A 13,498-nucleotide genomic window follows, 5' to 3' on the forward strand; every position below is an offset into this window, starting at 1 on the left:
AGCACTTAGTGATTAATGAGTAGGTCAGGGAGCATTTAGATTATAAAGGATTTAACATACTACTTTAACCATGATGGTTTTTGGGAAACACTCATAGGTTAATGATTCATTTTAAAATGGAGTTTCCATATTCTTAGTGAGAAGTCAAGCAAAACAACACCTTTTATTGGCTAACTAAAAGATTACAATATGCAAGCTTTCGAGGCAACTGTATCCAGCAGGGGACATTAGCTCTCTTGGAATGAGTTCTTTTGTAACTGCGGCGTGTTACATAACTGGAAACTATATAGATATAATATAAAAAGGTGATACCCTTCCCTTAGTGATACGGCGGTAAGAAATCACATAGGAGAAATAACTTACGTACCTTTGTTTAATGACGGCTTACGGTGCATAACAGATTAAGGAAGCCAATGGCAAAACCCAGTTTGGGTTTGCAGTGAAGGATTTTCAGGATCGGATGACGTTATCTCCCATCCATCCGTCGGCTTCAAAGGCGATGTTTCAAGACTTTATACTCTTTTTTCACGTGCAGACCCCCACTTAGGTGAATCATGCAATTCCAAACAAGGCAAAAGAGGAAACAATTTCATGCTGACTTTGACAGACAAAAAATAGTATACAACAGTCCTCAGTCTGACTGCACATTTCCAGTTGTCTCTATCTGTCTTGTCTTATATTATAATGCTTGCCTAGCAGTTCTATATGATGAGCCCCTGTGCTAAATCTGGCTCTGTGCATAGGAGTAGAAAAAGGCAGATTTGTAAGATATATTTGCACAGAGTACAGTGACATATTAAACGAATGCTTATTACCGCAGCTCAGGCCCCTTTTTCAGGCAAGATGTGAATTAGACTCCAAATTTGATTATATTTAATTCCCATTTTTCTTGTATTTTTATATATGAGGATATAAATGGATCCTTCCTTGTCTATTGACTGTACCAATACTACTTCATTTCTAAGTTTTATTGTCTTTGAATCTTAGGCCCAGATCACTGGCAAACTTAAGATGGGCCTGTACATTTGCCTTCTTGAGCAGGTGGACCTGCGGTGGAAGATTTCAATCCATTACGGTGTAGTGTGTTACCAGTGGTGTTCTTGGTGAATGTTGTCCCAACTGCCTTCAAATCATTAACAAGCTCCTCCTGTGTAGTTCGGGGCTGAACCCTGACCTTTCTCATGATCATCCTCACCCCATGAGGCAAGATCTTGCATGGAGCTCCAAACCGAGGGCGATTGATGGTCATCTTATACTTCTTCCATTTCCAAATAATCGCACCAACATCTTGCTGATGGTCTTCTAGCCCATTCCAGTCTTGTGCAGGTCTACAATGTTGTCCCTGATGTCCTTTGAAAGCTCTTTCGTCTTGCCCATGGTGATAGAGAGGTTGGAATGGAAGAAATTGATTTTGTGCACAGGTGTGCATAATATGCACATAACAAATTGAGATCAGAAATATCTGTAATTTATTGATTAATTGATTGATTATAATCCATTGATTATAATCTGTGTGACACATGGGCCACACGGCCATTCTGTGGGAGCCACAATTCTGGGTGGGTTTTAGGGGATCAAATACTTATTTCACTTAATGATTTTTGGTTGATATTCTGTCTCACTCCATTAAAATGAAACTGCCATAAAAACTAGAAACTGTTAATTTCTTTGTAAGTGAGCAAACTTACAAATTCAGCGGGGGATCAAATACTTATTCCCCCCACTGTACAGTTCCAAGATACACCTTCTGTATGGATTGGGATGTGTCATCTATGGTGTTCGTCAGGTCCTCATGCGTTTCAGGTCTTTCAACATACTCATTTGCTCAGGTGACCCAGCCAGGGTTGATCATATCCAGGTTCACATCCCAGAATGAAACCTCCTACGTATGGTCTCTTTTGATCCATACACAGCTAGTAGCTTTCTCTGCAGCTTCTGTCACATTTCTTATAGCCCTTCCTCTCTGTAGTTCCCATTATCCCCAGTTGAGATAAATCCCTGCAATAAATCATCAGCCCACCTTGATCATTTCATTGAAAGTCTGTCAACCACTGATCCAGGCCTTCTCCATGAGCTCTTGATATTTTGCTTTTGTTCACATCTTCTATATGTTTTTTCCCAGGGTACTATGAGTTTGAATATGATCAGCTGTTTGGTGGCCTCTGAAAAGATGATTATGTCTGGCCTGAGTGTTTTTCATGTGATGAGGTCTGGAAATTTTAATTGCTTTACGAGATCTACTCTGATCTGGCAGTCAGAGGCTGTGGTGAGGAAACCAGTCTTGGATTTTGACTTGGCATGGGGTTTCTCTCCTGCCTTGATGAAGGAGATAATCTTCAATAAAAGATGGTGCCTGCTAGTGTTTATTATAGTGGTTACACTGCGTGCGACTGCCTTCAGAACTTGGCATTGCACCAACGCTGATGGACCTCCTCCAAGAGCTTTTGAGCAGCTACCAAGGAGGTGTTCCACTTACCTATTACCAGCGCAGTGAGAGCAAGTTGCCTTCTCGCTCTTCCCCCAGACATGGAGGTTTTTAGGACTTTGGAGGATGTTGTAGACAGCTTTGACAAGGAACTGAACACCATGGGGTTTGAAGTACACCCTGCTACCTTGTCCATGCTTCATGCTAAGTCCCAACATCAATTTACACGAATTAACTCCTAAAGAAGATGGTGTCTTACTTTACCTTGGGTCTACTTTGCCCAGGTCTCTCTTTCTTGCCACTGTTCTCACAAAATTACTTGGCAACTCTTAGTTGTGAGATTTAAAAAAAGAGGACTTTAAAAAGCTGAAGTAATTTCTGGAGGCATCAGCAACAACAGCCTAACACAGCAAACAATCCATTAATCATTCCAGATAACTCTCAGAATTAAGACATGTTAAGAAGCAAACAAGAAAAATATTTTTATATCGCTTTTATTTTTAAGGTGGCAGAAATAAGCTTCCATAAGCATCTATAAAATTACACACAGTGTTTTTCCAGAACAGCATTTCTATTAAAAGATTTAAAAACACTATATTTTATAGTTTTCAGAGTTCATTTCCAACATAAAAAGTTACACAGAATAAAAGAGTTAGCAAGAATCTGTTTAGCTTAATACAGAGGTGAAAATCCAGGCTCTTATAATGAAAAATAGCAGTAAAAATTTTTAATATAATATCCCTAGGTTAGATTACCATTTACACCCAAGCTTATGGAGGATGGACGCGTTACATTTAGCAGTCTAGAGGAAGCAGCAAAATTTGCTAAACTATAAACAGAGTTTTCAAAAATCTGTAATTATAGCAGGGTTTACAACGTTTAATTAGTATTTCACATAGCCAGTGGGTCCTTTATATTTTCACTAAATTAAAGAAACCTTTGCCCCCTTTCTCAATCATTGTTAATATAAACATAACAAACGATCTTTTGCAGGAGGTAGGACACTGTGTTATGACAACAGGATTTCATCAAACTAATGCCAGGACTGATCCAGACAGATACTTAATAAAACAAGAAAATTGAAACAATCGAAGGCAGTCCATCTAATGGTTACTGAAGAGATTCCGTAATGTTCATCTTCGTGAAGGTTTAATAGAGGCTTCCTCAGGTTTTTGATAGAGGTTCAGTGCATCATGCCTGCTACAGGCTTGTGAGCAAATTAGTTCCAGTTTAGACCTGGGTGCAAATGACTAGCTCCAGGGGTTTTTGTCAAGATGCATCAAAGCTACAAAAATAATTAAATTGATTGTTATTCAATTGAAAGAGGTAGGCTGAAAGAGAAAGCAACATTTCACATTGGAACTGGTTACATTAACAAGAGGAACTAAGTAATGTCACTTGAGTCTGATCAATTTTCTGGTGCCTTATCAAAGACTCCCTAGATGCAAGACCTCAGCAGGCATATGAACAGTTATTAAGCCTATAAAATAGTCATTCTTATTTATGGAATGTTTCACCCATCATTCACATCCCAAAGTTTACATTTTTTTTCACTCAGTTCAGGATTAGTAAGGAGAATGAAAGATATCTATCAACTGAGACCTCTAAAACTTATTAAAATAAACAAAGAACGTATTTTTCTAAGATTTAATCTGCAAGTTTTCATCAAGTTTAACTAAATGTATTACCTGTCCCAGAGCTTGACACTTCTACAGCTTGTTGTGCAACATCCAGCAGATATAAGTGCTAGAAATGAAAAAAGAGAGAGTTGATAAAAACATATTCTGAATCAAAAAGCAGACATTTTAGGAAATGATTTTCCTGCCTTTGATAAAAATAATGTTAAAGGTTTTGGAGCTCATCAGTTTATATAACCTGTGGAACAAACACAACATGGCCAAAATGATGATATACGTATATTTGTAAATAAATAAAATAAGGATATATGTATATCAAAAATAGTAAACAAAATAGATGTAAAATCTGAACAATGTGCATCCAAAATCAGCCAAAAGGGTCAAAATAATTTTTAAATTACATATCTAACCTTAAAATGGGGGGGCATTTATTGTGATAGTGCTTCAAAAAGGTATACATTATTCAATTTAATAAAAATATAAAAAACAACATGATCAGGTATGATCTATCTTTTTATTTATGCAGCACCATTGTCTTCTCACAACCTGTCTGTTGTCGTTTCCCATCTTTTTGTATATCTGACAAATTGCGAATCTAATGTAAAGTACTACTGCACAAAACCTGGAAAATAGGTTACTGGGTCTTATAATCATTTCTTTGTATGGTGTTTCTGAAACATACACTTTTTGTGTGCTCTATTGTGGCTTGTCATATTTTTCTGTGCCATCTTGTGAGGTCTGATCGGCAGCTTGGAGAAGACATGGTCTCCAGATCCCTCAAAATAAACTCTGCTCCCCATGAAAGGAATATTCCACCAAAAAATATATATATACTTTTTTATATGTTACTTATCCCATATGGTTAGTAGTGGGGGAAAAGAAAAAAAAAGAATAAATAAAAGTATATAAGAATATATACTTCCGGAATGATCAGAAAATATCATCAATAGGAAACTGATATCTCATAGGAATGATTTTTTTGAATTGCAGACAGGACTCTTGACCAACAAACGAGAGGGAGAGGCGAGTCTTCAATTCAAAAAGTCAATCCCATAAGAATTTAGTCTTTTTGTTTAGTAACTATTTAAAAATATCTTAGCAAAAAATCATGCATTTTGTACATTTTGAGTGTATGACTGGATAACTGACATGTGGATTATGCGACATGAACAAAGTGAGATTTTTGTTTTTCTGTGGACATTTTTCACACTTTTTAGCATTGTGAAGCACTGGTCTCTATTGCCTCTTATTATATAATGTGTAGTTTTTTTCTCTCCAATTTGATTGAAAACATGAGATTAAAACTTTTTGCCAGTCATCACTACAAAGTATGTGGGGTAAGTAACATATTAAACAAAATATGTTTGGGTGGAATATTCCTTTAAATAAGTCGTGTACTAGCTGTTTTAGTGCCTCTTATAACCACACATGGTTCTACTGATTACTTTTATATAAACCATCTGTTTCTATTTATATGTGCCATCATGTTGTGAATTTTTCATTTGTTGCCACGATTTGATAAAAATAAATCTGGTTTTTGCTGTAGTGTTTGGTATTGGCTTGCACTGTAGTTCCTCCACTATCTCTATCAGAAGCTGACAGAGACATAAAGTCTGTGCAGTGATGATGTGACAATAACTAAGATATTTTAAGTAACTATTGTCAAATGGGATGTTCATCATTATGGTGCTGATAGTGACTTAATTGTCGTCTTGCTTGTTTGAGAGGACATCCCCAGTTCCTGCTCAGCAGAAAGCTGACTTTTAGCCAAGCAGCCGCAAACCCTTTGACACACATCCACCAAAGCAGCTGACTTTATGTGACCTTCATGTCTTTGAGTCCTAGGAAGACATTACTGTATGTACCACCTAATTAGCAATGTGCATGTGGCATACCTTCGGCATCTGGTACCTGAACCTTTTTCTTCTTATATAACTGCATGCTGCTATATGAATCTTATTTTTTGAGATATTACCCTACTTATCAGTTACTCTCATCTCTACATTTAATCTGAGTATTCAATATGTTTAAAATTTAAATGACAACGCTTCAAGATCATAAGAAGGGGATACACATTTCATGTTGTCAATTTGTTTGCAGCCTGGTTATCTACCCTGAAACAACAATGAAAGTCATTTTCAGTTATTAGGAAAAAAATACATATTGATATCCACTGCTAAACAGTCTAGTAAGAATCCCATCATTTCTACATAACTAAGTGCTTGAGAATCCTAATAATATGAGACGTTCCCATAAGAGGCAGTTACTGAACTAATTTTAATTTCATTAATCTTTAAAATGGGTTATAGGAAATTTCCTCTACTTCAGGGACTTACAGACCATGCAGTTTTATCAAATGAAATATAAGATCACTACCCACGTATTCTCTAGGCAATTTGTTTAGCTATTGCCTGGTGATATTTCCAGAAATCCCTCAAATGCACTCAGCTATGCATTGGTGGGTCTGACAAATTCAACAGGTTTGTGTCTCATCATTAGTTCTGTAACAGGGACTCACTACACCTAACCAGGCTGCTCATATGCCTGAAGAATTACAGTAAATCATTCAAGTTGGTATGATGAACTGCAGGCTGCAGGATACTGTAGGAGTCATTACAGAACGTGGCTACAGATCTTTTAATGTATTAGAATATATGTTCCTGTCATGTCTGTTTGTAAAAAATCAAAGGGGACTCGGCAAGGAGCACAATCAATTAAAGCAGAAGGTGATGCTGACATGGCTGTGATTAACTGTGTGGGGTTGCTGCTGTCTGTGTGTGACGAGGAGTGGCTGCTATAACCTATGTCTGTAGAATGCTACAGGCAGGCATAAGTAAAGAGAGCATCCCCTTTATTTGCCACAACACTAAATCTGTATTATCAATTCAATCCAGTTTATTTCTGTATAGCACTCTTCAGTGAGTAAGTTCACAGGTAAAGTGCAATTACCTCTTTAGAGATTACTAATTACATAATAATAAATTAAATAATTATATAAAGATACAGATGTTTTAAACATACAGTAAAACAAAACAGTTCCAAACTGATTAACATAGATGGAGCCCAATATTATCTGTCTATTAACATGATTGTTGAACTATGGTCATTTGACAACAGAGGAAAGGAAAACAAAAGATCCAGTCAAAAGAATCCCTGGAGAAAATAAAACTTTGGAGGGTGGCATAGTCACCTACAATGCAAAGTCAAAAGACAGAATCACACACAGTCATAAATGTGGAGACCTCTGCCAACTGGCCGTCTGTCCCCTACTGGGCATTCTACAGTAAAGTCTGTGCTGGATCATCTAATGTCGTTTGACTGGAGTCTATCGTGACAGTATGATGGGAACAGGAAGGATCGAGTCCTGAATGGCACATCAGCCTATCGCAAAGTGCAGTCACTCACTATTGGGCCAAACTCACACAGTCATTAACCAAAGGTTATGGGGCTATGTGGCATTATCATCAGTACTTGAAAATTAGACAAAGCATAATTAATCATCTAGTAGAAATATTAATCTGAAGAAAAAGACTCCAGCAGGCATGCGGAGAACATATAACATCACACAGTGAATGGCTGGCTCAGGACTTGAGCAGAATTTTTCATATCTGTAAGGCAGTAGCACTAACCATGGCATCACCGTGTCATCTATATATCTATTTAACTTAATTTAAATTTAAATTCATAGTTCCCAAGATACTGTAGGTCAAATTGCTGTATTTCTAAAAAAATAAAAATAAAACAGGTTATTCACATGGGTTTGCACTGTATTAAAGCTTCCTATAGTTTAATAAGTGTTGTCTTTCTTTTTTGACCTATGATCCTTAGTCTCAGAACCATCATATACTCAACTGAATTTGTCCTGAATAAACAATATAACTATATCTAATTTGTAAGAAAACTTATAAAAATATTCAGTTTTTACCTCACTGAGACATATATGCCTTATGGACATGAGGACATTTATTGCATTTGAAGTAGAATCCTCAAGACAGTGATGTCAATCAAATGTCTCATCTGTTTTTAACAAATGAAAACCCCATATTAGTGCATACTGGAAATGGGCTTCTCATTACATGTGGAATGATCTTAATCACTTTCAAAGTACATCAGGTCCACATGCTCCCCCTTTACTGTCCTTTGGGTTTGTACTGTTCAATGGAAAATTGCAGACAATCAGCCTCAGGTTTTAAGATACGCTTTGAAAAAAATTACCCTACTTCAAAAACCATAACTAAAATAAAAATGAGAAACTTCTTCCAAATATTTAGTTTCACTTTAAAATATAGTTTGTTTTTGAAACAATTATCTTTCAAAGCTGTTATAAGATTTACTAGATGTGGTGGCTTATTTCTTGAGAATTGGAGAGGAAAGTTTCAGCTGTCGAGATGTTGATTCACTCACTCTACTATGCTTGTCCTTGTTTGCTGTAAGAATCGTTACAAGAGCAAGAAAATATGAACACATAACTCCATTTTTAAAGTCCTTACACTGGCTCCCGGGTTAAGCTAGTGCAGATATTTAAAATCCTCCTTTTAACATATAAAACCTTAAATGGACAAGGTCTGGCTTACTTATCTGAGCTTACCATTACTGATAAATCAGAGCACACATTAAAATCTCAAGATGCTGGTCTCCTTATAATTGCAAGGATTAATAAAATAACAGCAGGAGGTTGAGCTTTTAGTTACATGGCCCCAAAACTGCCTGATACTATAAGGGGTGCCCCTTCAGTCTCAGCTTTTAACTTCAGATAAAATATAAGTAATACAAGGGGGCTCCGCCCCCTGCTCGCTTCGCTCGCCTACCCCCGGCGTTTTGAACCCGCGCCCGCTGGGCAGCCACGTGTGAGGATGACGCACGTTTAATACAGAGCGTTCGCCCGTGTCACTCTGGGGCCCCCCACTGTTAATACGGAGCTCCGTCCGTACTATTATGTGGTGTATTGTGGACTACTGCGGACCCCGTAGTGTTTCCCGTTTCAGTTTGTATCTCGGTCAGTCGAGCTTTTGTTTTTGAAGCTTTTGAATTCCGGTCTTCATTATGTGTAACCTGCTGTCCATGTGTTTGGCCCCCTCATTTAACCTGTTTATGATGTTTTACTTTGCTTTCTACTCTGTCTTTCACTCTGGGTCTCCCCACTATTACTACGAAGCTCTTTCCGAACTATTATGCAGTGCATTGTGGAGCACTGCGGACTCTGTAGTGTTTCCCGTTTCACTTCGTATCTCGTTTAGTCGAGCTCTTTCTTTTTGGAGCAGTGCCTGCCTGGTCTGCGGCATTTCAGACGCACGTTGTAGGTGCCTGCGTTCATTAATTATATCCAGGCAGGCGCGTGTTTGTATCTCGGTCACTCGAGCTGTGTCGTGTTGAATCCGTGCCTGCTTTGCCTACGCAGTTTGAGACGCACGTTGTAAGATGTGTGGTGTGGACGTTTAACTGTTGTTGTTTCTGCCTTTATATTCTGTATCTCGGTGTGCATGTGTTTCGTGCCTAGGTTTTTTTGAAGCTGTTGCATTCCAGTTTTCATCATCTGTAACCCACTCTCCATGTGTTCGTCCCCGTTCTTTAAACCCTTTATAAAGTTTTACTTTGTTTCCTACTCTGTGTTTTATTTCTGACCTCGCTTTATCCTGCTTGCGGCATGTCAGACGGTTCGTAGTCTCTCTCGTTTTACTCTGGGGAGGGGGGCTTTGTTCTGTATCCTGCTCTCCATGTGTTTGGCCCTGTTCTTTAACCTCTTTATGACGTTTTACTTTGTTTCCTACTCTGACGGTTCATATTCATTTTGCTCTGGTGCGGGGTTTGGGCTTTGTGCGGCGCCTGCGCACGTGCGTAGTCTCTCCCGTTTCACTCTGTGGGGAGGCTTTGTGTGGCACTTGCGCACTATGTCTTTTGCGTCCACGGGCAGGTCCCTGCATCCATATCCTGTTTACCATTCTCGTTTAGTAATATGGATGATATTAGCTATTCTCATGAGGCACTTGATGCCACTGCTCTGCTACCTGCCATGGAAAAGTAATCTCAGATAAAGGAGCACTGGAATCATGGGGATGAAGGGTTCTGTCATCTGATTGGACCAGCCCAGCACTGACACAACTGTAGAATGGCCAATAGGGGGAGGCGGCTTGTTGTCAGACAACTCTAGGACTCTGACTGTGTCTGGCTTATCTGACTTCTTGCCTTGTCTATTTTTTTATAAAATTTATGTTAATTAGTTTCCACTTTGTTGTTGATGTATTTGAACAAATCTGTATCCTCATGTGTGATAGTTCTAAATTTAGAGAGTACTGCAACCTATTTTTGTATTTTGCCTTGTAGTTTATACTATTTCATTGTATTTCTGAGGTGGCAATGATGAATTGACTATTTAGCTCTGTGAAAAGGATTACTTGTGTTCTGTTTTGTGTATTTATTTATCCCATTTTTGACACCCAAACTACTTATGGGGGGGTGGGGGTTCTTGTTTTCTTAGGGAGTCAAGGCGAGGGGCCTGGTAAAACCCACTAAGGCACAGGTTTCAAACTCCAGGCCTGGAGGGCCACAGTGGCTGCGGGTTTTTATTCTAACCCTTTTCCTAATCAGTGACCAGTTTTCACTGCTAATTCACTTTTTTCCCCCTTTATTTTAACAGCCATGTTAGAAGGATTCAGTCCTCTGAATTGATTAGTTTCCTCATTAAATGACAGCCAAACAGAAATAACATGTGAAACGAGCCAACAGATGACCAGCTTAAACTGGGGCTTCAAACTCCAACCAGTTTCTTAATGAGAAGCCGATGCTTGTTGTTAATTAAACCGATTATTTAATTCCATGGCTTGTTGTTGCTCTCGTTCTGCAACAGCAGACATTTCCAAAACTGTTGATTTTCTGTTTTTTATAAGAACATCGTCAAAGTGTTTTAGTGAGCTGAGAGATCAACCTGACTGAGACCATCACCTTTCTTTATTTTCATATATTGTGTGATGTGGCGGCTTGTTTTGTGTCTCATTATTGTTTGGCTGCTAATTAAGGAAAAAGAAACAACTAAAGGGCCTGAGTCAAGTTAATTAAAAGAAGTAATTAGCAGCAAAAATTGGTTACTAATGAAGAAGATGGTTAGAATGAAAACCTGCAGCCACTGCGGCCCTCCAGGACTGGAGTTCGACACCAGACATTCCTTTTGTGATTTCTGGGCTACAGAAGAAAAAATATTGTTGTTGTTTAGTGGTTTCCTTGAAATTTCAGCAATGATTGCTTCATGGGCAAATTATGTTTTTGTAAAAAAATATGTTTTATTTTATTTTATCTGAGAAGGCATAAATTAAGACTTGGATTTTTGTCTTCTTGTTGTCTGCATGGAGTGTGCACATTCTACCTGTTGCTGTGCGGACGTTTCTCCTGTACTTGGATTTTCAAGCCATATTCTTAAGAAATGTATGAAAGGCCAATTGTTGATCAGAACTGGCCTCACATAAGTGTGGTTGTGTGCATGAGTGGGGCCTGTGACAGACTGACCCCCATTTAGGATTGGTCCCTATCATGTGTCCAGTGCTGAAGGGATTGGCTCTGGCACCCTGCAACTGTCAACTGGATTTATGGTGATTTAAGAATGTAATGTTACTGATTTCTTTAGTTTGTTACAGATTGTATGACTTTATTACAATTAAAGTATGCAAATTTGACAAAAACTATATAAAGCTACGGTTTCTTAAAGTTTGTACTGCTATGTATTTGATTTTATTCTTTTTTTAGGTATTAAACTTAAAGCTCAGATCACCATAAGTAAAAAGAACAATTTCATCCAAAATAAGATCATATAAAAGCATTCCTGAAAATCATTATTGGGAATTATTAAAAAAAAAAAAAAGTAAATCATAATACCCCATTCCTAAATCAGTTTTTTTATAGGAAATTGATTGAGCAGTGATGTTGCAGCAGTTGTAACCAAGCACCCTCAGGACCAAGAAAGAAACCATCTTTGGATATGGCACCGTAGCTTTTCTCTCCCACTGCCCACCATCTTCCAATGATCAGTCTACCAAACCTCATTCCTACTACATCAACAACTTCTACAGTGTGAAATGGAATGGCCAGTGTCAAGTCCACCTCTGACCATCAGTATGGACTGTCAATAACTGAAGACCAAGTAAAGAAGACAACTGTGGAAGATACACACAAGAAACATTGCAGGACAAGATGGAGCCAGTCCTCAAGTACTTAAGGCCTGTGCTGATGAACTTTGTGGTGTCCTCTTTCACCTATTCAGTGTGTCCCCAAGGTTCCAGAAAGTGCAATGCTGTGGATACAGATCAGTGGCACTAACATCTCATATAATGAAGACCTCTGAGTCTGCTAGAGGTAGACTGTCTGGACCCACTATAGTCTGCGTATTGGACAAAGATTGGAGTAAAGGATGCAATTATCTATCTGCTCCACAAAACTTATTCTCGGCTGGACAAAGCTGGCAGCACTGTGAGGATTACATCTGTCTATTTATTTATCCTCACATATATATCCATCTGCGGTGGGTTGGCACCCTGCCCGGGATTGGTTCCTGCCTTGTGTCCTGTGTTGGCTGGGATTGGCTCCAGCAGACCCCCGTGACCCTGTGTTTGGATTCAGCGGGTTGGAAAATGGATGGATGGATTTATATCCATGTGGGTCAGTGTTGACAATGACAGCTTCGGCATTTAAAGCAAAGTACAGTACATGCAGAAACTGGAAAAACATCTAAACTCCATAAATGTGTTGACGGAATTCAATTCCAGTCTTATGGAGCAACTCTAAATAATTCACCACCAAGCAATACTTGTATTAAAACTAAATGAAGGAATCAAATTGCCTACAGGGCGTTTTGAACGACAGATAAAAATCAGCTTTCCAAGTGAGTCGATTTCAGGTCGCCAATAAGAAAATTTATAAATGTGCACTTTCAGCTGCATAGCTATAAGATCAACCATTGCCTAAATTTGAAGAACCTAAAACAAAGATGAAGTTTAGTGTATCACATTTTCACATTCTACCAAATCCTCATCTCCTACAGCAGTAATCAAAGATCATCACAAAATAAAGGTGTATGTACGGCTTGCCTCTTATATCCACATCCTGATGACATTTTAGATTTATTACAGACATTCTATAACAAGTGGAATGTTGCCAAAGGTTTATTGCGCTGTGCAGGATTGTCAGGCAAGGACAATCACCTTTTTCATTAGTGCTGAAATTGTCTGCTTAGAACAATCCATTGTGCTGTGCCTTCAGTTTAACCAGAATGCTTGCCATCATGAAAAAGCCTGCGTATATGACTTCTGAAAGAATTGAAGATAGTGAAAAGATAAGATGTATTAAAGAAAGGAGCAACAGAGAGGACAGACAATATTTTGTTCACAAAAACAGAACCAGAATAGAGTATGTCAGGTTTATTTTAACTGAAGTTCTATTCTTCTGTTTCATG

At 38.3% G+C, this 13,498-nt stretch overlaps 1 protein-coding gene across 1 annotated transcript in view; it reads right to left on the reverse strand.

Moving 5' to 3' along the window:
• Positions 1–2,909: 2,909 nt before the first annotated feature.
• The window catches only part of ccdc85a (coiled-coil domain containing 85A), a 325,370-nt gene continuing 314,781 nt past the window's right edge, over positions 2,910–13,498 (reverse strand). The window contains exons 3-4 of the mRNA XM_028820660.2: positions 4,114–4,171; positions 2,910–3,710 (exon numbers count right to left, since the gene is read on the reverse strand). Coding sequence (XP_028676493.1) covers positions 3,695–3,710; positions 4,114–4,171 — 74 coding nt within the window. The 3' untranslated portion in view covers positions 2,910–3,694. The remainder of the gene's footprint in view (positions 3,711–4,113; positions 4,172–13,498) is intronic.

Source organism: Erpetoichthys calabaricus, chromosome 15 (assembly GCF_900747795.2).
Source record: "Erpetoichthys calabaricus chromosome 15, fErpCal1.3, whole genome shotgun sequence".
In the NCBI taxonomy this organism is placed as follows: Eukaryota; Metazoa; Chordata; class Cladistia; order Polypteriformes; family Polypteridae; genus Erpetoichthys; species Erpetoichthys calabaricus.